The sequence below is a fragment of the Dipteris shenzhenensis genome, chromosome 29 (genome assembly GCF_047967505.1).
Source record: "Dipteris shenzhenensis isolate YYH24624 ecotype China chromosome 29, Dip_SZ_1.0, whole genome shotgun sequence".
In the NCBI taxonomy this organism is placed as follows: domain Eukaryota; kingdom Viridiplantae; phylum Streptophyta; class Polypodiopsida; order Gleicheniales; family Dipteridaceae; genus Dipteris; species Dipteris shenzhenensis.
In genome coordinates this window covers 47,919,860-47,945,671 of record NC_141624.1, presented here as the reverse complement: position 1 = coordinate 47,945,671, position 25,812 = coordinate 47,919,860, and the positions used below count along the sequence as shown (strand labels likewise).

Below are 25,812 nucleotides of genomic sequence, written 5' to 3'. Positions count from 1 at the left end.
AGAGATTCAAGCCGAGTAACTGTACATTACTTAATATCATGATTATACATATAGGTTGAAGATGCCTTAATGGGTTGAAGCGCCTTCCCATGTTTTATGCATCCTTTGAATTTTCTATTTGCATACAAACAAGAATGATGTAAAATTGATCCTCAACACCTTCCCTCAATATAAACTTCATCAAAGCAACCTTTCCCTAAGATGAGAAACTTGGGGTTGAAGAAAGATAGTGTTATTGTTCCATCATTCCTCCTTAACCAACTATGCCCTGCCTCTCTATCAAACCACATGCTTGTCAATGGTTTTCAAACTCTTATATGTACTACATCGCTCGGTAATGACCTTTGTAATTTTGTCTTTGCTATCACAATGCTATAGTATGGTGTTACCATCCCCTCTTTTGGTCATGCATGCATGCAAGGCGTGGGGATGGGGGTGTTGCATGTGTGCGCAAGGGGGGGGGGGGGGATGCTTAGTTGTTGAATGAAATAATTAGTCCTTGTGTTGACCCGTTGCCACAACATTATTTTGTTGGCTTTGTGTCGTCAAAGAAATTGTCTTTGAAAGTATCCTTCTAAACCATATTGCTTCAATAAATGGTGTTTTTGAGCCTTTATATTGATTTTGTTTGAAGCAAAAAAACTATTGGTTGTTTGTTGATAACCATTAAATTACACCTTTTGCTAAGAGAAATGCATTACCTTATGTATATTTTATGTGATCATGATCTCTTGTATAATCACTACCACAAAATTCATGTGATTCTAGTTTGACTTTCTTTGTACGCTCTATTTACTTGATTCCTCTTTTAAAACTCTTTTGGTTGTATTCTAGTGTGATTGCTTAGCCTCTGACATATAATGAGCCAATGAATTTACAGCGTAGTTCATGTTTGGTCTTATATTTATAAGATGAATCAATAATTTTAATACCCTTCATTTACTATTTTGTTGGCTTCATCTTTTGTTAATTTAATATTTTATTCCATTGCTAAAATAGAAATAATGCAACCTTGCGTATTGGATTCATTCAATAAATTATTGATATATTAATGCTAGCTCATAATACTTGATTTTAAATCTCTCTAGAATTCAATACAGCAAAAACAATGCGTGAGCCTAGATCTTTCATATCAAAGTATGCAGATAAGTATATCTTTGCTTTTCTAATCATATCCTTATTACTCCTTATCATTACGAGTTCATCTACATATAGATGTGTGATTGTAATATGTTATTCTTTAACTCAATAGTAGTGTGTCTAATCTTCATAGGACTTTATGAATCCTAGATTATATTTTTACTTGTCAATCCTATAGTAATATTCTAGGTGCCTTCAATCTGTAAACCTTTATGCATTTTAACATCAATATGATACACATTCCATTTTTTGATTACTATCCAAGAAATAAAAAATTAAATTGAATCTATTTTGGCAATTGGAGCATAAGACTCTTCATAATCTTATTCACATTATTGAACAAAACCTTTGTTGTTGATTTGGATTTGTATTTTTCAAAATTTCCATCTAGATTATACTTTATCTTGTTATCCAATGTCTTTGTAATTCATTTATTGTTTGGAGTCAAACCATATGATTTCCATGTAAGTTTTAAAATAATCTATTTCTTTTTTCATACTCTTTTATCATTCTTGCTTATAATTTGCAAATAAGTTGGTTCTTCTATGTGCATAATAGTTGTCATAGTAAAGCAAAAAGTTGTGCTTTCCATTTAAAGAACTTTGCATTTTTGAACATGATTCAATGTTTGAGGCTGTTTTCTTTCTCTCGTTGATCATCTTGATTCTTACCTTTAGCTACATTTTGTTCTTCTCTTGTTCTTCTTCTTATTGTGATTGCTTATCTCTTGCTTTCCAATTCTATTGGAAACTTATTAAATAAATTATTTATTGTATCGATGACTTCTTTCCATGACATCAATGGTAAATACTTTTCATTCATCTCTACAAATATTTGTTAAAGTACTAGTTCTCCTTTACAACAATATTTTGTTTGAGGCATACATGCACAAGTGAGTTGTTTTTTGATCCCATGATCTTTGGAAATTTTTGAAAACAATCATTACATATATTCACCACCTTTACTTTGATTATCATTCTAGTTTGATTTTCCATCATATTTTTGAATTATAAAAAACGTTTTTACCTTTAAAAAAATGAACCGACAATGTCTGCTACAACTATCAACAAAAATGGCATAATATAAGGAATCATAAAAAATTTAATATGTAAGTATCCCAAACAATTAAATGAGTCAAATCAAGGATTCCTCTTTACTTGTAGGGCTTCTACCAAAATGCCTCTTGAATTTTAACCAAAACAAATTCATCACAAACATTGTTAAGAAATCACAATCACATTCTTAGAGCCTTCTAACTGTTTTATTTCAAAAAACCACTTCTTGTGTCCTATCATGCGTGATGATGCATCATTGCCAATGTACCATATGTATAACTCCAACATGTTTATTGTTCGATAGACTTTGATTTAGATTCTGATATTATCATACAAAACACGTATGTTGATTAAGAAGGATATACCCTCACAAGCTAGCATGGATTGTACCCAATTAACACACTTGGATACATAACGCATCTACCAAAGTATAATTTCATAGCAACACCTCAACACTCTAATAAATAAGGCTAAAGAATTACCAAAAAATATATTCTAGGGTCTCCTAGCTAGTAGTGTATGCTTATCTCATAATGACCATGGTGTACATGGATAATTTTTGAGAGGCCATGCTCAAGTCAAAGCAATGGTAATTCAACAACAATATCTAAAATGTCACATTGGTGATGGCTTCAATCTCAACAAGCTGCTCATGCCAACATGACTTACATCTACCAATGTAACTAAGGAGTGGCACGAGCATTTGACACAATAGGAATGAAAATTGGTGGAGGTATGTTGTTAGCACATTTAATGTCGATGAGATTGTTGTTAGCACCAAAATGTGCTATGAGACAAAGTACAATGCATTACATGAAACACTTAACAGGAGATCCCACTTATTAAAGAAAGCGAAGAGAATCTAAGATACACCTTTGGCGATAGGTCGTGCAACATGGCTCGCTATGTAATAATGAGAAGGAAAATATTAAATTGGGGTTAGATGTATCAAGCTGATTGCCCCCAAAATGCATCTCTCTGTGTTTGTTAAAAATCTTAAAATTAAAGGTGTGCAAATGGGTTGGGACATGTTACTATGTATGATGAGTAGTACCATTGCAATGAAGGTGTGGCTTGGTAGCCCCTTGCCTATGATGAATTATAGCGTAAATAGTCTTGATTTATGATAGGCTCATGGGACTCATTGATGCCAATCCTAAGGATGCATATGCAAATCCCCCTTATGCACTCTATTGAGTTCTGAGTTGCACATTGCATAAAGATTTCAGGGCTTAGAATTTTAGAAATAGACATATTTGTAAAGGTTGTAATAGTTATCATATTTGTAAAGGTTGTAATAGTTATCATGAAGTTTCAAATTTAGTAGAAAATGAGCTTCTCAATGCAACAAATCTTTGATCCCATGTGCAATGTTATGAATTAAGAACCACTTATGTACCCAAATGCAAAAAATATGTAATCTACAAAGAATTATGGCCTAAAATATGTTATCACTCATTTTTGAAAACTAAAATTCTATAGGTAAATAGCTTGCTTTTTGGCTTGCCGTAGGTGCAAGTTAAGTAGTAAAGGCTTTGCAGTAGAAAGAAAAGGGAGATTTTATGTATTTTTCAAGATTTTGGATAATTTGTTGTCCACTTTTGGTTAGCATCATTCCTTTCTCGTCATTCAGTCCTCCTTGTTTTTCTCTCTACCCCACCCTCTTCTCCTTGCTACGCATCTTATTGTCTCCTTTTTAGCACTGCCTTCGAGGCATCGCTCTAGTTACATTTTTGTTAAAAAGTGTCCCACACACTTTGTTGCTAAGTGGCCCCCTTCTATTTTGGTTCTCTCTCTCTCTCACACACACACACACACACACACACACACACACACACACACACACACAGACACAGAGTTTGCAGATCATTCGAACTTTCCTATACACGGGCTGTACATGGGCTTCCATCAGAGGTGTTGCAAATTAATCATTCATTCATCTTGACAATTGTTTTCCTTTGACAAAAGCAATTTGAAGGCAATGCTCAAGAGTACTTGTACTCACTTGTTCATTTTGGATCTCCAAGCTTGTTTTCTTTGGTGGGTTGTACTAAATGGAAAGTGCCAATAGCGGGTAAAATCCTGAGCTGCCTGTGGTTTGAACCATGTAGACCCACACGTTTTAGCGCCTTGGTCTAAACTCTATTGGCAATACCTCGCCCTTCTTTGTAAAGTGAATGTCACCAGCTTATGTTGAGCGATGAGACAAAGCACAACGTTTTCAAAATCAAGAGTGCTACTATCATGTCCCGTTTTGTGTGTGTGAGAGAGCGCGCGGTTCCGAAAATAACACTGATAGTGGCAAGTCTTTGCTAAAGAAACGATAAGCGCGAGCTGTAATGGCTCCTACCTATTTCCTCTCCCACCAGCACTGGCCCTCAACATCACTTTTTCAGAATGGTCACGTTCCTCCACTGCGTGCCTGTGGCGCACATACTATTCGAAGCAATCGTACTCCAATGGCTTCTATTGACGTCGATCTCAAAAGCTCCAGGCCAGAGATTTTGTCAGCAATATCGCGAGAGCTTTCCAATTGCCTATCTGAGACTCATCTAGATCATACGATTCCCATGCTTGGGCCCAGGAGCATTGGAAAGGTTGGCTACCAACTATACTCACAATTAATGCATGTATATGTTGGGCGTAACATAACAAGTACCTGTTGTTAGTGGTATGTGTCTATCTCCCTCGGAAAGAATCACCTGTCAAATCGTCAAGATGTTTTTGGGAAAAATAGTATGAACACATTTTTCAATGCAAGTTTTGGCATTTCTAGCATTAACTAGAAGGTTATAAGCAACGTAGTTAGCGTGCGCACCAATTTTAGCACAAGTTTTACAAGGTTATAAGCAGCGTGTGCACCAATGTTCCACAACATGGTTGGTTAGCGTGTGGGCCAATTTTACCAATTCATACGTATGCTTATGTATTCGACAAGTAGCTCTTCTTCTATGGAAAAAGAGAATTCAGTATTTTTAATATGTCCGGTGACTAATTTTGAGCAATCTCTAATAGATTTGAAAAGAAACCCTTGGCAGGTGAGAGATACGTACGAAGCTGGGGATTACCTGGTCTTGGTGGCTACGGATAGATTGAGTGCTTTTGATAGAGCTTTGACATCCGTTCCTTTCAAGGGACAGGTATGTAAAAAAAGAAGGGAAACCCTACAGCTCCAAATGTTATATATATTTGATTGGATTAGATTATAAAAAACTACGAAGTATGAGAAAGAAAAGAAGAAAGAAAGCTTATTAAACATTTCCAGCCAGATCACACGGACCAAATAGATCGTGGGTGACAAGGTAGATCTGATAGCGGATTGACACATAGATCATACTCGGAGATCTTCCCTCCATGTTCACTAGATTGGGGCATGACCAACGGGGTTATAGTGGCTCTTGTCAAATGCAGGGCCACCACTTGGGCCACACGCACAGACCACCAGTAGCGCTCTATTGCAGGTTTCTGTGATCACAACCTCATTCATCGTCGGGCTCTCCCTAAGCTTCCACCTTGGCCACGGGCCCAGCTTTCTCTCATGTATTAGATTTGTTATGATATGATTGTGTTGCATTCATAGTAGGTGATGATGCCCAACTAGTGGCTCCACCCTTCGGTCTTTTGAAGAAACTCCATGATCCAGCTCTGAGTAGAGTCTGGCTGTGTGTCCCAACCTTGCCTAAGTATCTTGAGCAAGTGCTCTTTGTACATGACAATCTCATGGATTAGATGAGTACTAGTGGAGGTCGTTTCATCATACACATACTTGGGCGTGCTTTTCTCTTGCCTGATTTTCACGATGCGACCAACGATGTAGGCCTGACTAGGCAGGGGATATGCTGCTTAGAGAGCAGAGAGGCATTGCTTCCACTCCCACTTCTAGGATCCCTTGACCAAGTCTCCCACATTGACTCCTTGGTCCGCCCAACGGACATGTATGGCAGCCTTTGTTAGGGGACTGACTTATAAAAAGCAAAGTGGGCCCAAGTAGAGTGGCTCCAAGTTCTCTTGCTGTCACATAAGCCATCGGTTCTACATCGGATTGTTATGGCCGAGTTCGGTGCATTTCCACTGCAGCTTGATGCAGCATTTCTGGTCGTCAAATACCTTTTCCAAGTTAGGGAGTATGGCTCTTATACCTCAGGACGACACAAACTGTGGTCGCTGGTCCTATCTTCCTCCATGACCTTAGCAAATGAGGGGATCGGAGATGTTGCGCATACATGCACGTGATTTAAGAGTTTGGGCCTCCACGTGGATAGATTACCTCCTTCCAATATAGCATTGAGGCTCTTTTAGTCTTGCTCACATACCACGAGGTCAAATAGGCTATCTGAGAGAACCTTATACAGCTACACATTTAGGACTTGGTTGGCACCGAGCAAGCTTACAATAAAGCTTAGCATCTACAAGGACCACTCTTTCCGGATTTCAAAGGAGGCTTCATTGATCCACGAGGACATTCGTTGAAGATATCGATCGGATAGTTTCGTTTACATGAAATCGAGTCCGAGGAGCGCTTTGCTTTTAGGTGCCCTATGTACTACGAGATTCAAGGTCGTTATCACTTTCTCTTTAGAGATCCCCTCTCGGGCTTCCTTTCTTACCGAAATCGGAGATGCATTGCTGTCGTAGTGTGAACGACTCTCTATGCATGGCTGCTCGGGATGTGTTGAAGGTCACAACTTTGGTCTTACCAAGGGTGATCTTCAAGTCGTGTGACTCACAGAATGTGTGGAGCGCATCTTAATGTCCTTGGATGACCTCTGTTGAGGAGGAGAGCGAGATGATATGATATTATTGCTCGCTAGTGGCCCTGCTCATCCAAGTCGCAAACACTCGAAATTTTCAAGATAGCTTGAAACCAATAGGTCCATCGAATCGTCCCACTCATTGCGGATATCTCCTCCTTCTCGATCAGGTCTGATTCAACCCAATCATCATCCAACCACATCCGCAACCTCCATCCTTGAAACCTGTATAGTGAGATCCTTGTGGCTATCCACGTAGATCTCCAGTAATGGGTCTCTTTCCAGAAGCTCTCAAATTGCCCCAAGCTGCCTCTAGAATCATGTTCTCATTGAGCTCCATTGTTATGCTCAAGCTGAGATAACATAACTTTGGAAGGGCCAGTTGGCATTTTCCCTTTAGAGGACTGACAATTGTCAAAGGGATTTAATGTCAAGGTCATCAATGAGGTGATTTGCATGATTAGGTGAGTCTAAAGGCCAAAGGCCTAGTGTTCCTATTCACAATTTGTACCTAAGGGCAAATGGTTTTTAATGAATCCCAAGAAGGAAAGGAGCACCTAAGTGGAGCCTTAGTTAATGGACATGTAGCAATTCGGACTCATCTAGGGAGTTGGGGGACTTTGCAGAAGAAAACCACGTGAATTAAAACGTAGTAAATTATTCAAATAGTGCGAGTGTGTTGCAAAGCAAGGTTGGGAGGAAAAATATTGCGAACTACTTGTGATTCGTCTCTTTTGGTTTTCAGAAAACGTTTTGGTTGTTTTGATCCGACACGAAATTCTCCAAATCAGGCAATCATCCTTGTCCACCATCACACCTTTAATCCTTCTTTGAGAATCCTCTTCGTCACTTGCATTCGCTGGTTGCACCATGACACTAGTGGCTTCAAAAGACAAGCAAAGAGCTTCAAAGGCTTTGCCTTGAGAATCCTCCCTTAGTATGTCTCGAAGGCTTTCACTGTTCACTTGAACAAACATCGTAATCAAAGCATGCATTGAAAATCAAAATCCCACAACCCGACCCACGCAGATCCGAGATGGGAAGATGCCTCAAAACCCTTGGTTCAATGACGAGTGCAGAGAGGCGAGAGCCCACCTGACAAAGGAGTGGGTTGGGTCATTTGATGTCACATGAGGGACAGAGGATCTTTCGATGATTGACACGTTGCAAGAGGCGGGCCTTCCTTACACATAGGATGAATGAGATTGTTAGATCTTTTCGAGGAGGAGACCTGACCACTAGATGGGGGTTTGTATCGGAGGGGAAGCCACCTATTCCCATCACCGACCCAATGTGTGGCACACGTATGCATGTTCCCTCTATGATGTTTAGATGCAGACACCACCAGATATGTCCTCTATGCCTAGGCCCACCACTTGTCACTTGCTCACCACACAATGTGTACAGGCTGCACTTCGTCGATTACACAATTGGAGAGCGCAGGACCATGAGGGCCTACGGACGGAGCACTTTGCATATGGGCAGGAGGTCTTAGCCCCGGTCCTAGCACAGATGTTCAACTTGGCGGTGTGCCACGGTTTGCACCTGCTTGGAGCACTACTACTATTGTATCGATACAGAAAGCAGGGGACCCTATGGAGACGGGGAACTACCGTACCCTCATGATTGGCCACACTTTGGCCAAGATTTATGGATCAGTGGGGCTCAGCAGTCACGCAGAGGCTCGAGGGCAGCGGGCACTAGGACATGCAAGATTCTGGAGACAACATTCTACCCTAGATCACATTTTTACTCTAAGGGCTATCATTGAGGAGGCGAGGTCTAGACACCAGAAGGTCTACACATGCTTTGTAGACTTTTGGAAGGCTCTTGACATTGTCCCATGGTCTCGCATGATCAGGAGACTATAGGAGCTGCAGATTCCAGAGACATTGATATTAGGGGTGGTGATGTTGGAATAGAGGTCACCTCCCCGTCTGTGAGCCCCCATGTGAGGAGAGCATTGGGGGGGTGGACCTGGGTCTTGAGAGACTGACACATGGGCTGGGTTATGGCTGCCATGTGGGCAGGATCAAAGAGTGAAGAAAAGTGAGGTACGTGGAGGGGCCATGGTGGCTGCAACAAATGGAGCTCATGGATGGAAAGTTGGTTATGGATGTTCAGCCTGGATCTGGCCTGGCAGAGGCAGATTTTGGAGCAGCACCAGATGGCGGCATATACCCAGGAGAAAGGCGGGCAGATCAGCAGTTAGGTCAGCCAACAGCAAAGGCTGGTTGGGGCTGGTTGAGCCAGCCAACCAGGCCTTGGTTGGGCTGGTCAAGAGGGCTGGTCCCTGCGTGGAGGAGGGGCTGCAAATGGAGCAGCACCCTGCCCTTATATAGGGGCAAACAAGTTGGTCGCCTGGCCAACTAAGTCGGCCAGCACACAGCCCTATGAGGGCTGCCCACATCCCCATAAAAGGAGGGGAGGTGGGGTCTGTTGTGTAACAAGGGCAACTACTAGACTACTAAACTGCCACTTAAACTAGTAAAAAGAACAGAAAAGATAGAGGGGTAGGGTTAGAGACACTCTCACATGAGAGGGCATGGACTTGCAGCTCCATGGGCTGGCTAGCCATTGCTAGGGGATCCTTCTTGGGATTGAGTCAATCACCAAAGGGAGTAGACTCCAATTTGTATTATGATCAAAAGGTAACTTGGAAGTACAGCTGAAGCCCCTTTTTATATTATGGGAGAGTGGGCCCGCAACACTAAATGCTTATGGGATAACTCCCAAGGGCTGCCACGTGGCATTACATGAATTAAAGGAAATAGTAGTTTCCTACTAAAATAGAGCTAACTACTAAGCTGGAAGTAACTACTGTTGCAGGTTGGGACAGGCTGAGTCGGCCATTAAAGGGGCTGCCAGTCAGTTGGTTCAAGGGCTGCCATGCCCTATAAAAGGAGGAGCCATAGGCCCGATTCACTCATCCAGCACACAACAGTTTTGGGAGCAGCAGGAGCAGCAGTGCACACATCTTTGGGCCTACTTCCAGGAGGCAGAAGAGTGCAATAGAAAATGTTTAGACTTCACAAGCAGTTGTAGCTTGAATGAAGAGATTTTGGACTACCTTTTGATTAGCCTTCTCCTTTAGTGCTAGCCTTCATCATGGCTGAGTCTGCCCTTCACCTCCGAAGTGCCGACAGAAACTCAGTATGAAGACTTTGTATAAATGGATGCTCAAGTATGTGTGGGTGTGTGGATTTGTATGTGTGAGAGCATATTTTTATACTATGGTCTACACCCACTGTTGGGTGCTGATGACGTCAGTGGGGATGTCATAGTAGCTAGTCCTTGCTATGCATGATGGAGTTTATGGTTTTCAACCTTGTGAGTGACTATTATGAGATTGAAACTGCACTATGTTGTGTTTTTAGAGGATGAGTTTGGGAATGTTCCTGGATTCATCTAGGTATACGCAGAAGAGTGCAATAGAGGCTGCAGACTGAGCTCTACTTTGGGCTGGGACTTGGCTGTCTTCTAGGGCAGTAAGAGCTGACATCTGGACAAAGAGTCTATACACGCTCGAGGTGGAGCGGGCTCAAGTTCTAGAGATATCGGGCAGATAGTAGAAGTACGTTGTGGTAAGATCAAAGAACCATGATCTGTTGGGACTTTGGATCTATCTCTCTTTGAATTGTGTCCCTAGCTTTGGACAGAAATATATATATTCTTTTGGTAGCTTCTATATCTGGCTGGATCATTGTCTATTGATGAGTTTGCACATCTATTTGATGCACATAAGTTTAAGAAGCTTGTGATTCCACTCCCCCCACACACTGTGTGAGCTCCTGGGCTACAATATGGATGCACGCGCCCTGAGTCGATCCTGCAAGATGAGATTAATCGTATCATACGACTAGATCTCCTCCAGCTCCTCGCATCTCGGACTAGATCTCCTCCAGCTCCTCGCATCTCGGACTTGGGGGGGAGATTAGGAGCTCCCGAGTACGACCCAGTTCTACCGGGACCACTTCCTTAGCGTCTCAGAGGAGGGATTCATCATCAGACGCTGGTGTCTCGAGGACAGAGGAGTCTCACATGCACTGAGGATGGCCATTGGGTAGATGCGGGTTTCATCCCATGAGCTGAGGATTGAGACAGGGAGAGCAGCACGTATTACCTAGAGAGCAGTGAATCTGAATGCTATGCACACTGGGAGTGATTGAGAGAGAGGAGCATTTTCTCTGCGCCTGCCCATCCTACCACGAGATCCGGGGGTGATACCACGGTCTCTATCAGGATGGGAGTGGCTTCGGCCCATTGTCACGATTGATGCACTTCCATGACTAGCTGTATATTGGGCTCTATTTGCTTGAGACCCTGCTACAACAGATCAGGGAGCAGCATGAGGCTACCAGAATACAGGATACAGAGGCTGACTAGACACACATGTCACAGATTTCTATGCATTTGAGTTAGCTCCAGGACACAATGGGGTGCAGGAGGAGCTAGCTGATATGCGGGCAATATGGATTGCTGAGAAAGGATTGCAGAGGCCACCTGCGACACGGAGAGCGTCCAGAGCATACTCGATTGAGGTCTAACCTATCACAGCTTTCCTCAGAGGAGGCCACCCGAGACGAGGGGTCACTCTGAATATAGCTCAGCGGGTTGAGAGATCAAGGAGATCATGTCCCCCTCCGCCACCACAGCGTGAGACAGCCAGGCAGATGCATATCCGAGACATTGTCATTGTTCATAGACGAGCCACCACAATACCGGGTTTTGGATTGTGAGTTCCAGCTCCAGCTCTGATACTTCTTCAGACAACAGATGATATAATATGTTTTGTACTTGATTTTGCTTGAGCTATTGAGCTCTTTATTTTAGCATAGTACTCAGCAAGGGCCTTAGTGCGCCCTTTGCTCCAGCCCTCTGTGGCTTGTATGAGTTTTTTCCCTTTTTCGCACTGTGGCGTCCGGCAGACGTTAATCTCTCTCTCTCTCTCTCTCTCTCTCTCTCTCTCTCTCTCTCTCTCCACATTTCTTATTCTTATTTTCTGCTTTGTTTCTTCCTTTTTGCTATCGAAGTTTTTGTTGTTCCGCTGGGTTTTCAAAGCTTAGTAAGCACTATGGAATCTTTCAAAACCCGATGGCAGCTTATGCTTGAGTATTGATTAGAACATTAGTGTAGCTTTGCTTACTAAGTTATTTTTATTTTTATTTTTTAGCATTTGCCTTATAGTTTTGTCTAAAGTCACTTACAAGCTCCCTTCTTTCCGTTGTTCTATAAAGAATTTAATTTGTAAAATTGGATATGTTCTAGTCTTATGAAGGGGTCTCTCTCTATATATATATATATGTATGTATGTATGTATGTATATATGTATGTATATATATATATATGTTTTCTTGTTTGGGCAGGCATTCCAGCAGTTTGGGGGGATGATTGAGTATGTTCTAAGGAGCTGAGAACATGGTTGTAGATGTGCGATTGTAATTTAGATTGTTCGTAGGTCAATGCTCCTCGAGATGCAAAACTGTTGCTATAACTTTCTTGAGTTCCAGAAGTATTGGTACTAGGTGATGTTGGATGACCAGCCCGGTGATTATGCCATACATGATGGGTGGTTATTCCACAAGTGCAAAATCTGTGCTCTCTTTCAGTTCAGGTCAACGTCATTCTCTTGTGAAATTAGTTGATAAATATGTACTTTGCCTGCTAAACTTGATGATAATTTTTGTTTCTGTACCCACTTCTCTTTATTACTGCAGTTCAAGTAAGCATCATCACACTAAGTTATTTTGTGCAGGTTCTTAATCAGACAAGCCTTTGGTGGTTCAATAATACCAAGCATATCACTCCAAATGCTGTGGTGTCAGCTCCCGACCCAAATGTGACTATAGCTTCTAAGTGCAGTGTTTTTCCTATTGAATTTGTTGGTATGCTCTTTGTTGCTGCCACTTGCCAGAACAGCATGCCATTTGTCTTGGATTAAAGTCTCTTGTTGTGTGATCACCTTGTTTGCACACAGGAATGTTATATTTACCTAGATGGAGATTGCCTTTCAACTCATTTCTAAAGTTGCTCAAACATCTCGAATCTTCTTTTGCAGTCAGAGGTTATGTAACTGGCAGCACAAGCACCTCTTTATGGACAGTTTATGACAAAGGTGTGCGCAATTATTGTGGCAACATTCTTCCGAATGGTATGGGAACGATCACTTTCTCAAGAATTGGCATTTCTGTAGGATATGAGTGGTTGAAGCAAATTGCCTCTAGCACCCTTCTCTATTTGATGCTCTCTCTGTACATGTATGTGTGGGTATATATGGATACTTCCATGTGCAAGGATGCACAAAGCCATACTTGTTATTTCCATGCACAAAGGTGGGCATATGATGCTTTCCTATCTTCTGACAAGACACGCACGAACAGGCCTGAGCTTGTGCCTTAGTTGGCAATTTTTGACACACTTTAAAGTAGGCATACCTGCACTTTCCTCTTCCGAGTGAAACTATATATCCCCTAAAAAACGTTGAATTTTTTAAAACGACTGCAGTTTAAGAAGGATCCTATTTAAGGGACCATCTAGCTCTACAACGATAATACAAAACAAGGGAATTGAAAATTTGTTGGAAACGAGATGCCAACATGCAGATGCAGTTGTAACATTTCATTTTGTTCAGCCACAGTCTGAAACTGTTGAGCAACTATGGCTGCCCACACAATGAATGAATCAAACCGTAATTTGATAGGCTTTATAAGGAAACGAGGGCTGAAGTCCCCCCATGTGGCACTGACATAGTGCTTCCAATCAGACTGCATTAATCATATGTATAGAAAGTATGCCTCACTTCATTGATTGCCTTAGTGTGGTGTGAGGGTAGAAAAATGCATGCCCATGTGACACGTGGCAGGGCCACCTAAGATCATCTTTTGGGATAGTGCAATGTAGCTTCTGTTCTTCAAAGCAAGAGGGATAGATGTGGGTGTGTGTGCTTTGCACATGACTTTTGAGGTAGGGTGGTGTTGAGGACATATGTACGCATGTATGAATATGCACACACAACTACATTTTGAGTTGATGCACAAAGTGGAAGCACTCTTTTTAGCAAGAACTGTTCATGCAAGAGAGAGTTTATAGAAGAGGGGAATTATATCTGTATAAACACAGCCCAATTAGGGTGAAAATGAATCTCCACACAAGTTGAACTCCTTGGAAATCACACTCTCCTCTACTCGATGTCATTGCAAGGATGCACTGTGCCTTGGACACTCTTGCTCTCTTCAAGTGATGAAGAGGGAAGAGACCGACGTGATGGAGAGTGGGAGCGGAACTCCAGAGTCCACTTATATAGCTCATGAAATGGGCAGGGCAAATAAGAACCCAACCTACTAGCCAACGACCAGCCAACCTGACCGACCTGCCACATCAACATACCGACTGCCACATCAACTGTTGGCTTCCACAGCGTCTGTGTCATCTGCCACATCATTAGCAATTGTAGACTTTCGTGTCAGCAGCAGCTGTAAACGGCCACATCAGCAATAGCCATACAGTCCCATGTGGTTGTGTCATGAGGACGTGAAAAGTGATCTAAAGTATCTTCGTAACTCAACCTACGCTTAACTGAGGGTTAACCATGGTTAAGTGTTGTAATGGTTTGGCCGTGAGGGACTGGCTAGAGGAAGTGCACACTTCCTAGAAGTTCCTAAGGGCAAAGTCTAGGTGCACCACTAGGTCCTAGGGGCAAGGCAAAGGCTTTAAAAGAGGGGTCTAAAAGTTGGGCCCAAGGACAACCAACGTTGTCCTTGGTATGGGGGTTAGGACTTTAATGAAGGGGCAAATGGCAAGGAGGAGGTGCCATTTGTCAAGCATGTGTATGCATGCCCTTTCCGCACCTTCCATCTCTCTCCCCTCATTCTCCCAGAGGTGTAGGACGTTTTCAGTTGTTCTTGTGCAGTTTTTGAGCTGTTTGAGCTGTTTCAAGCCTGTTTTCAGCCGTTTTAACACTGTTTTGACTGTTCCAAGGCTAGTACGCACTTCTAGGAAGCGCCGGAACTCATTTTTGGACTTTTAGATAATTTTCGCATGGACCGTACGGACGTCTGTACGGCTGTATGGAATCCGTACAGGCGTGTTCAGTTGCCTCCAGCAGGTGCCTGGGGTTGTCTTTTGCTGTGGTGGACCTTTGTGCACATGTTTTTGGCTGCGTGGTGGCTTCTGGAGCTGTTTTGGACCAGTGCAGGCTGTAGGAGGAACTTTCCATGTTGCTTTTGGCACCTTCTCTTAGGAGAACTCAGGCATAGATCCCGAGGCAATCCTTTTGGGGCAGATCTGTGAACCATCTTCCCCCTACAACTCTTTCTTGTTCACCCTCCGCTCTCTACCTTCATTTCTCTCTTCTCCTGCACCCTGCGGGGAGCTTGGATAGAGGATAGGTGCGAGGAAGGAGCTCGCCCCTTTGCCACAGTTAGCAGGAGTTGGTTCCAGGTTCGGTTTTTTTCCTTGTTCTTTCTTGCTTTGCAGCTTTTTGCAGTGCATGCGTGTTGTGTGCAGTCCTTTCAGGACTCCAACAGGTTCTAAGAAGCACCCAAAGGCAAGGGTGATCCTGTGGAAGGCCTAAGGACAGTGTGGATGCATGTGATAGCCTTGAGGCTGCCTTGAGCTCAGTTTGCCAGTAGTTTGGATGCCTGAATGCCTCTAAGTTGTGTGAGATCAGAAGTGAATGCTTGAATATGCCTTGCCAGTGGGAATTCTAGTGGTGCACTGGGATTAGATGCCTTGAAGACAAGTACAGGATTTGCAGAGAGGAACAGTGCAAGGTTGAACCCTTGTTATATGTACCAATTTCATTCCTAAAGAAATAAATAAATACCGAAAGAGGCGCCAAGTGTTTGGGGCCAGTGTGGTGTCTTGTACTTGGTTCCATTGAGCAGGGGCACTCTAGCCTCCATCCAGTTATTTCTCAAGTTGTTTCTAAGTGGTATTGTTTAAAGTTAAGCGGTTGGAAATGATACAATGTGGTTGTGAATAATGAATATGCAATGCAAGTTATGGTCTACTGCCCTTTAGGAAACTGAAGACCGGTTTCAGTGGTTCTGTTGCCGGAACATCGCCATCTTCCTACAGAGGTGAGCCCTGGGAGTGTTGGGTGAAGAAAGCCCCATTGCATTTTTTTGTTACAGCCATATCATCAAGAATCATGTTGCACCGCGAGAGATCACTGACTAACTCCGAGCAGGAAACAGACAGCTTTGATGAGGAGCACAATACCAGTGAGGGTGAAGAAGAGCAAAATGATGAGGGACAGCATGTTTCTCTTGAGCATGCCACTGAGGATTCGCAGGATGAGGTGGATGAGACAGAGGAGCTTGATCCCAATGCCCTTTTTCAGTTACAAATGCAAAGTGCAGTGGGAGCCTTGTCACAGATGCAACAGACTTTTTTGGAGATTATGCAAGCTTATTCTGGTGGTAATGCTCCCCTTGGAAGCAAAAAGACAGCTGAGAAGAAGCAGACAAAGCATAAGAAGACTCAGAGGCGTGTATCTTTCAGTAGACAGCCACCAGAGATGCCCACAGTCACCCTTGTAGTGGGTAATGTCAATACTTTTCATTCAGTTAATCAAGGACAGCAAGTCCTTTCTCAGCCCATGAAGCATCCAGGATATTTTGGCGGAGGATCGGTTTTTCAGTCAATGGTGGGACAGCCCACCGAAGGGCTTGGTATGCCTGGTACATACTTGGGTAGTTTCCAGCTAGGAATGCAGAATTTGCAGCAGCGTATGGAGGGTGGAATGCCCCCTGCAAATGCCAATATGATGTATGCAAACATACGGATCCAGCTTGGTATGCAGACAGGGATGCCAGGGATGATAAGAAACACTTGGAGTGTGCCACAGATGCAAGGAATGGGATCTGGAATGGTCAACCCCACCATGGGCACAGGCGATGTGGTACAGAATATGGGATCCACGATGCCTCCACCATATTTACAGCCCCCAGTTTATGATAATCTTACTCCCAAAGGTAAGCTGAAAGATTATAAGGAGGGAGGGGCAGCTGTGAAGTTTGAAACCTTCAATGGGATGCAGGATAGATTGAAGGCTCTGACATTTGTGCAACAGTTTGATGCTGCCTATTCCGGTGGTCATTTCAAAGAGGCTTCCAAGGTACGAAAGGCAGCCACCTTCTTGAAGGGTAACGCACTCCAATGGTGGACCAATTTGCTTTTGCAGGGTAAAGCCCCTAACATTTGGATTGAGTTCAAGCAAGTCTTCTCATCTGCTTGGCTTACCACCACTTTTGAAGTGGATATAATGATAGCATGGCATAAGCTGGATGCCGCAAATTGTAAGAATCTTGAAGAGTATAACAAAAAGTTATGGGAGGCCTTATTACCAGTCAGCTCGTATAGGACCGTATCATTGTCTGAGCAGGTGGAAAAGTATTGTTGTGGGCTGCCAAAGGAGCTTCGTGATTATTGCACCAAGATAAAGGTCTCCAATATCTCTCAGCTGATTCAGAATGCTACTACAGTCTATGCTCTCATGCAAGGGATGACTCCAGGATTCAAAGGTAAGCAGCAGGATGACTCTTTCACGAAAAGGAAATTTGCCAAGACAACCAAAGTCAAGTTTGATGTGGACCAGCGACCTAATAGTAAGCCCAGTACCAAAGAGACATTGTCTCCTGAGGAACGGCAAGCCCTATTTGAAGCTGGAAAGTGTTTCCTTTGCAAAGAAGAGGGCCATCAGGCCAAAGATTGCCCCAATCGTAAACGGAAACAACCTATGGGAGCACATGACGTGAAAGAGGACAGCCACACGTGCTAGGAGATTTGTTTTCCTTTAATTGAAAGCAGTAATTTTGGTATGAATAATTGTAACACCCAGAAATTGGAGAGTCTCCTCTTTCTAGGCTGCTTTGTTATTTGCAGGATGGTTCTTCCCTACTAGTTTTGTGGGTTTTTGTATCAGTGAGAAGATGGAGAGTCTCCTCTTCTAGGCTGAATGGTAAATTACAGAATAAGTAGTCCTTGTTACTGTTGGATTGCTCTTGTTGCCCGGCATGGCTAGAGCAGCACATCCATGTATCACATGCGTGTTTTGGATGCTCTTGTTGCCCGGCATGGCTCGAGCAGTAAATCCATTTAGTACATGCTAGTTGGTTTTTTTAATTTGAACCATGAGGCAAGGATCCAAGTCTAGCATAGATTGGCTGAACCGATTCAGCTTGCGGTGATGCAAGTTTGAAAGGATATCGAGTACCGGGATCTATGTTCCTAGGATCCATTATTGCCATGTGTGTGTGGTTCAAGTTATTGGAGGCGAGTGAACTAGCAGATTTCACTCAGAGTGGTGTAGTCCACTTAGTTGTTGTGCTTTGAGCTGACTTTGGTTGTAGCTCCTTAAGGCTCAGTAGAGCATAGGTCTAGAGCATTGCCTGATGCTTAAGAGGGGGGTAGTTCCTCCACCCCCTTGTCAAGAGATAGGCTCACGGTATCTAGAAGTTGCTTGGTGACACTATATGTTTCACCCGAGGTATTGTTTGCTGACAATACATTTACTACGGGACTTCTATGATGAGTGTACTAGTCACTCCACACGGATGATGCATTGATATATGCATGGACACGCGCGCTCTCCTAGACCATATCATCATTGCTGGTGGTTTATGTTTATAGCAGCAAACTTGATAGTTTGCTGTTTCAAGAGGAGGGTATGTCACGAGGACGTGAAAAGTGATGTAAAGTATCTTCGTAAGTCAACATAACCCAGGGTTAACCATGGTTAAGTGTTGTAATCGTTTGGCCGTGAGGCTCTGGCTAGAGGAAGTGCACACTTCCTAGAAGTTCCTAAGGGCAAAGTCTAGGTGCACCACTAGGTCCTAGGGGCAAGGCAAAGGCTTTAAAAGAGGGGTCTAAAAGTTGGGCCCAAGGACAACCAATGTTGTCCTTGGTATGGGGGTTAGGACTTTAATGAAGGGGCAAATGGCAAGGAGGAGGTGCCATTTGTCAAGCATGTGTATGCATGCCCTTCCCCCACCTTCCATCTCTCTTCCCTCATTCTCTCAGAGGTGTAGGACGTTTTCAGTTGTTCTTGTGCAGTTTTTGAGCTGTTTGTGCTGTTTCAAGCCTTTTTTCAGCCGTTTTAACACTGTTTTGACTGTTCCAAGGCTAGTACGCACTTTTAGGAAGTGCCAGAACTCATTTTTGGACTTTCAAAAAATTTTCGTACGGACTGTACGGACGTCTGTACGGCTGTACGGAATCCGTACAGGCGTGTTCAGCTGCCTCCAGCAGGTGCCTGGGGTTGTCTTTTGCTGTGGTGGACCTTTGTGCACATGTTTTTGGCTGCGCGGTGGCTTCTGGAGCTGTTCTGGACCAGTGCAGGCTGCAGGAGGAACTTTTCCTGTTGCTTTTGGCACCTTCTCTTAGGAGAACTTAGGCACAGATCCCGAGGCAATTATTTTGGGACAGATCTGTGAACCATCTTCCCTCTATAGCTCTTTCTTGTTCACCCTCCGCTCTCTACCTTCATTTCTCTCTTCTCCTGATTGCTGGAAGACACCTGCACCCTGCGGGGAGCTTGGATAGAGGATAGGTGCGAGGAAGGAGCTCGCTCCTCTGCCACGATCATCAGGAGTTGGTTCCAGGTTCGGTTTTTTTCCTTGTTCTTTCTTGCTTTGCAGCTTTTTGCAGTGCATGCGTGTTGTGTGCAGTCCTTTCAGGACTCCAACAAGTTCTAAGAAGGACCCAAAGGCAAGGGTGATCCTGTGGAAGGCCTAAGGACAGCACGGATGCATGTGATAGCCTTGAGGCTGCCTTGAGCTCAGTTTGCCAGTAGTCTGGATGCCTGGTCATTAACAGTTGGTTACAGTTTTTGTGGAATGCTTGGATATTTCTATAGTTGGTCATGGACAAATGGTGAATGCCTTAGCTTTGCCTTGGCATTTGGGTGCTAGTGTGTGCACTAGGATGGAATGCAGTTTTTAGCCAAGGTTTGGCTTGGACAGTGGAATTGCCTGTGGGGCAGAGCACAAGGGAGAGCCCTTGTTGTATTTACCAATTTCATTCCTAAAGAAATAAATAAATACCGGAAGGGGCGCCAAGTATTTGGGGCCAATGTGGTGTCTTGTACTTGGTTTCATTGAGCAGGGGCACTCTAGCCTCCATCCAGTTATTTCTCCAGTTGTTTCTAAGTGGTATTGTTTAAAGTTAAGTGGTTGGAAATGATGCAATGTGGCTGTGAGTAATGAAAATGCAATGCAAGTTATAGTCTACTGCCCTTTAGGAAACTGAAGGCCGGTTTCAGGTTGTCTGCCACATCAACAACATTTGCAGAATGCCAGTTGTTTGCCATAGCACTCCATATAGAGCCACATCAGCACCGTACATCTGCGGTATGCTTGATCCATATATCTCGTGATTTGAGCTTGATCCATACCTTGGTCCCTTTCAACTAGTAAGATTGTTGGAGAAGCTTGATCCGTATATCTTGTGATTTAAGCGTAATGATAGCATGTCCTCGGATATTAGTTGCTCCATCATCATCATCATCATCATCATCATCATCATCATCATCATTATCATCAACCTTCCATTCAATGCTAGGCATGGTTGAGAAGCATCAACAATTTAGTGAACGTTTGCACTTGGTTCCCTTGGATCCTTAGTCTCCAAGATCTCCGTAAGGCATGTGTATTGGGTTCTAGATCTTCGATAGAATGCTTTAGGTACCAATGGGGAAGTCTCTCTTCCCTTTGTGGTGGGGTCAGTCGTAGTGGCTCTGAAACTCTAGGAACTTTTTTTTTTGGAGCAGACTTTGACTTGTAGTCATTGTTGTCACAAACCCCTAGTAACTCCGTGGTAGCTTGCTCAACACACATCTTGCTAGGCTATTGGTTTCTACAATCTCCCCCACCAAGGCTCACTTGTCCCAAACCACCTTAATCTTGTTGAGGGACTCCTCGACCTCATGGCTCTTTGTCAACTTTAGTGCATGGAGTTTATTTCAGAGATTCAAAATTGCCATGGAATTTTTTGTCTCCTATCGACTCTTTAGTGTGGTTCAAGCAGCATGAGCTCTATCTCCTAGATGGATTAATGGGATCACAAATATCCTTTCAGTTTGAGCACTGCGAATGTGTCTGCATCTTGCTCCTTTCATGTCCTCAACAATGCTGGATCTAGAAGTATTGTTGTAGCAGTTGTCCTTGTTGCCTGTAAGGAGACTGTTGACCTTATCTTCCACAAGAGGTAGGTAAGTCTATCAAGCTTACTCTCCCCAAACTGAGGTTTGGGAAGTTACTTGGTGTTAGATTATGGGGTTTTTAAAGTAAACCTTGTAGGGGTTCTAGAGTGGTACATGCGCCTTGGCACTCGGCATTCATGCATACAAGCATGAACATAGCAAGTTGAAGGTGGTTTGTGAAATGTGTTCTCTCTCTCTCTCTCTCTCTCTCTCTCTCTCTTGAATTCTCAGCGAATGCGTCCGACCTCTGGCCTCTCATGAGAGTCTTCTTCAAGTTGGTGGCCAGCTTTTGATTGGAGGGCCATGTTGGAGACTTGTGGACGAGGGCAAGCTCTTGGCATAGGCTAGAGATCAGAGGTTGATCTCCATAAAGTTGTAGTTCTTGATGTTGTGAATGTTGCGACCCATGGAGCTTCTTGTGTAGGAGAAGAATAATCTAGAGTGTACTGCGTGTGTTGCAGTTGCCGTGTATCTTCAATCCGTGTGTTGCATTTCTTCAAAAGCGTGTGTGGCTATCTTCAACTACACGTGTTGCAGCAGACTGGTTGTCGGTCGCTCATGATAAAGCTCCCATCATTTATGTAGAACAAATTCGGTGTTTAGGGTTGGGACTTTTGTGGCTCCATTCTAAGTCTTTGGATGGCTTGTATGCCGCAACAAATCTTTAAATAGTGGTGGGATTTGTATGTGTGAGAGCATATGTTTATACTATGGTCTACACCCACTTGAGCACTGATGACGTCAGCGGGGATGTCATAGTAGCTGGTTCTTGCTATGCATGAGGGAGTTATGGTTTTCAACCTTATGAGTGACTATCATGAGATTGAAATTGTAACCGGCCTTCAGTTTCCTAAAGGGCAGTAGACTATAACTTGCATTGCATTTTCATTACTCACAGCCACATTGCATCATTTCCAACCACTTAACTTTAAACAATACCACTTAGAAACACTGGAGAAATAACTGGATGGAGGCTAGAGTGCCCCTGCTCAATGAAACCAAGTACAAGACACCACATTGGCCCCAAATACTTGGCGCCCCTTCCGGTATTTATTTATTTCTTTAGGAATGAAATTGGTACATACAACAAGGGCTCTCCCTCGTGCTTTGCCCCACAGGCAATTCCACTGTCCAAGCCAAACCTTGGCTAAAAACTGCATTTCATCTTAGTGCACACACTAGCACCCAAATGCCAAGGCAAAGCTAAGGCATTCACCATTTGTCCATGACCAATTGTAGAAATATCCAAGCATTCCACAAAAACTGTAACCAAGTGTTAATGACCAGGCATCTAGACACTTCCCAAAAATCTCCAAATGCAATCACATGAAAAGGATAGTGACAAGAGAACTCAAACCAGCTTCAACTGACTTCAATCCAGCTCCGAAACACCTCCAAAAGCAACACATCCAGCAGTGAGGCTAGCGGGAGTAACAGGCAGCTAGGAGAGAGGAAATAAGGGAGAGATTACAAGCTGGAATCAGAGAGAGAGAAAGAGCAGGAGGATCACGGGCAGAGAGAGAGAAGGTGGGCAGCTAGCCATGAGCGTTGGGGAGTCTAATTGGGCCGTACAAACAGCCAAAACAGCCTTGGGCTGTGTGAAAACAGTCCGTACAGCAATAGCCACACCTTGGGATGCGTACTAACTGATCCGTACAGCAGGCCCGTTCTGTACAGCAGCGATGACTGTTCCGTACAATCAGCCATGGGATGTGTACTTCCGTACAGCCAGCAATTAAGACCTTGGGAGTCGTGCAGCAGCCTGTACACTTGCAGCCAGCCTCGATCAGCAGCTTGTACAGCAGTACAGCTGCTTCAAATCACCAGCAGCAGGTCCGTACAGCCGTACAGTGACCTCAAGGAGCGTGCAATATCCGTACAACATGCAGCGTGCGTAGGACACCGTACAGTCCGCTCCTTCAATGCTGCAGTCCGTACAGCCGTACGGACTACCTCGAGATGTGTGCAGGCCAATAAATGCAAGGAGTCAAGGGACTTCGTACGGCGTGCCCTCTTCACCTTGGGATGCGTGAAAAATGAATCCCCCCCATAGAAAACGTACGTTGGCCTTGGAAGGAGAGCAAGAGGGTAGGTATGCATGAGGGAATGCCATGTGGCCCCCTCATTAAAGCTCTAACCCTTGCAAATTGCCCCTCGCATTAAAATCCTAACCCCTTCTAACCAATGAAACATTGGTTTCGTTGGGCCTAACTTTAAGACCCCTCTAGACCTTGCCTTACCCCTAGCAAGTAGGCCTAGTGTGTGCACCTAGGGACTTCTGGGAAGTGTCTCTTCCCCTGGCCTAGCCCCCTAAGCCAAAGTAAGTCCCGGTTCATAACTTCACGTCCCCGTGACAGAAATTGCACTATGTTGTGTTTTTAGTGGATGAGTTTGGGCATGTTTCCGGATTCATGTAGATATATGCTTCTGCCATATTAGCGGACATGCAAATTTCTCCATGTGAAGTTTTCGTCCATGTTGTGGCCTACTAATAGTGTGATAATTCTTTCTATCTTAAGTGGTGCATTGCCCTATCAGCTAGTCTTCACAAGCAGTTGCAGCTTGAATGAAGAGATTGTGGACTACTATTTGATTAGCCTTCTCCTTTAGTGCTAGCCTTCACCACGGCTGAGTCTGCCCTTCACCTTCGGAGTGTCGACAGAAACTCAGTATGAAGACCTTTGTATAAATGGATGCTCAAGCATGTGTGGGTGTGTGGATTTGTATAGATGGTGCAAAAAGGCATGATATTGATCTAAATCATGCCTTGTCATTTGATTTGATATGTAACATTATGCCATTTATATTTGACAATAAAAAGATGTAGGGATGTTAAAAACTTATCTTTTGGGCCAAAAAAATCATATGTTGACATCTTGCAAAAATACAGGGATGTGAAAATGCCCTCTTTTGGGCCAAAAGAGGGAGCGCGTTAACGCGCTCCTTGTTTTGGCCCAAAAGAGGGCATTTTCACATCCTTGTATCTTTTGATTTACAAGTCCAAACAGGGTCATGTTACATATCAAATCAAATGGCAAAGCGTACTTTAGATGATTATCATTTCCTTGTGCACCATCTAGTAAAATTTAATGCACCAAAATATGAATTTGTGGTTAATTTGTTGCATTGGTTAGATCAGTGGGAGCTAAGAATAAATCATTAGGGAAGGATATTTTTTCAGTAACAAAGAAACATGGGTTTCATTCCAAGAGTGAACAGAGTTAAAAAAGCTAAGCATTTACATATGCATGGAATCTAGACTAATCCATGCAAGGAGTCCTTGGAAACACCCCACCTTTGTGGAAGGTTGCGTTGATGATCTCAATTACTCTAGTGGAAAGAGAGAACTTGATTGCAGTTACTGTAGGGTTTGTCTTTAATACAAACAATAGAACATACAAGCTATCTCATGGATGATGTGAAATTAGTGTTAGTGGCTCATAAAGTTATATGCATATTTAACCTTCTAGCATTGAGGAAACATATGGACTTTTGAATAAGTTATTATTTTTTGCTACTGAAATGGGGGATTTATAAATCTTTTATTGTTTTTTATTGCTCGCTTTTTTTGGCTCGCTCGCTTTTTGTCGCTCGCCTTTTGGTAATCCTCTACTATGGTCTACACCCACTGTCGGGCGCTGATGACGTCAATGGGGATGTCATAGTATCTAGTCCATGCTATGAGTGATGGAGTTTATAGTTTTCAACCAGTGACTATCATGAGATTGAAATTTCAATATGTTGTGTTTTTAGAGGATGAGGTTGGGCATGTTCTTGGATTCATCTAGATATATGATTAATTTCTTACAAGCCAACTCAAATGTTGTCTTCGAAGTCCTTATGAAGTATCTAGCAATTTAAATATTCTGAAGTAACATAGATACAATACAAGGAATGCTTTTTACCCATTCACATTTGTACATGTTGGTTAGAGCAATAATCCATGTTACCGTGATTTAACCGTAGTAGCTCTTTGCATCTCATTCTCGGACTAATCCATGATATTTGAATCTTTACACTCTGAGAAACCACAGACGTCCAAGCAGGAGTCGTCATCCATCAGAACGCATAAGCCTTAGTAGTTCTGCTGCCTTCAAAACACCAGGATTTGGGCATTCAATTCACAAAAGACAATACGCTCATGCTCCCAATTCCCTAGAAAGCTCCTTGCTAAGCCTTAGTCCCCCTCCCCATGCATATAATTAATTAAGCCCTTTTGGTTCTTCAACTCATTCACTAGAATAATTCTTACTTCTAAGCATGTACCCCCAGGTGCATAGATAATGAACAAACTCAAAGCAATGTGCATGGAGGCCTCAGAGCCTTCTAATCGTCTCGGACCCCGATCATCAGAGACATCGATAGGTAAATCCTTGACCAATCCTTTCTTTTCCAGAGCAAAGAAACTTCTATTAATGCTTGAGAAACACCATACAAATTATCTTCCAAAAGGAGCTAAGGATGTGAAGTACAATGAGAAATACTGGTTGTCAGAAAGAGACAAGCTTGTTTTCAAAGAACCCAGCTCACTGCCTAGTTCTTGACTAATCCCTATAATCACAACACAGCAATTAACTATTTACATTAGGTTTGGTCTCTCTAAGGACTTTTTGTCATCGACCATCTGAGGTCTTGCTATATCCTAACTAGAACGTAACATTCC

At 43.2% G+C, this 25,812-nt stretch overlaps 1 protein-coding gene across 3 annotated transcripts in view; it reads left to right on the top strand.

Moving 5' to 3' along the window:
- The first annotated feature begins 4,221 nt into the window (after positions 1-4,221).
- PUR7 (purin 7) overlaps positions 4,222-25,812 on the top strand; it is a 72,568-nt gene continuing 50,977 nt past the window's right edge. For all 3 annotated transcript variants that reach the window (XM_087400377.1, XM_087400375.1, XM_087400376.1), the window contains exons 1-4: positions 4,222-4,792; positions 5,234-5,335; positions 12,702-12,831; positions 13,005-13,097. In XM_087400377.1, the coding sequence (XP_087256503.1) occupies positions 4,535-4,792; positions 5,234-5,335; positions 12,702-12,831; positions 13,005-13,097 (583 nt within the window). In that variant the 5' untranslated portion in view covers positions 4,222-4,534. The remainder of the gene's footprint in view (positions 4,793-5,233; positions 5,336-12,701; positions 12,832-13,004; positions 13,098-25,812) is intronic.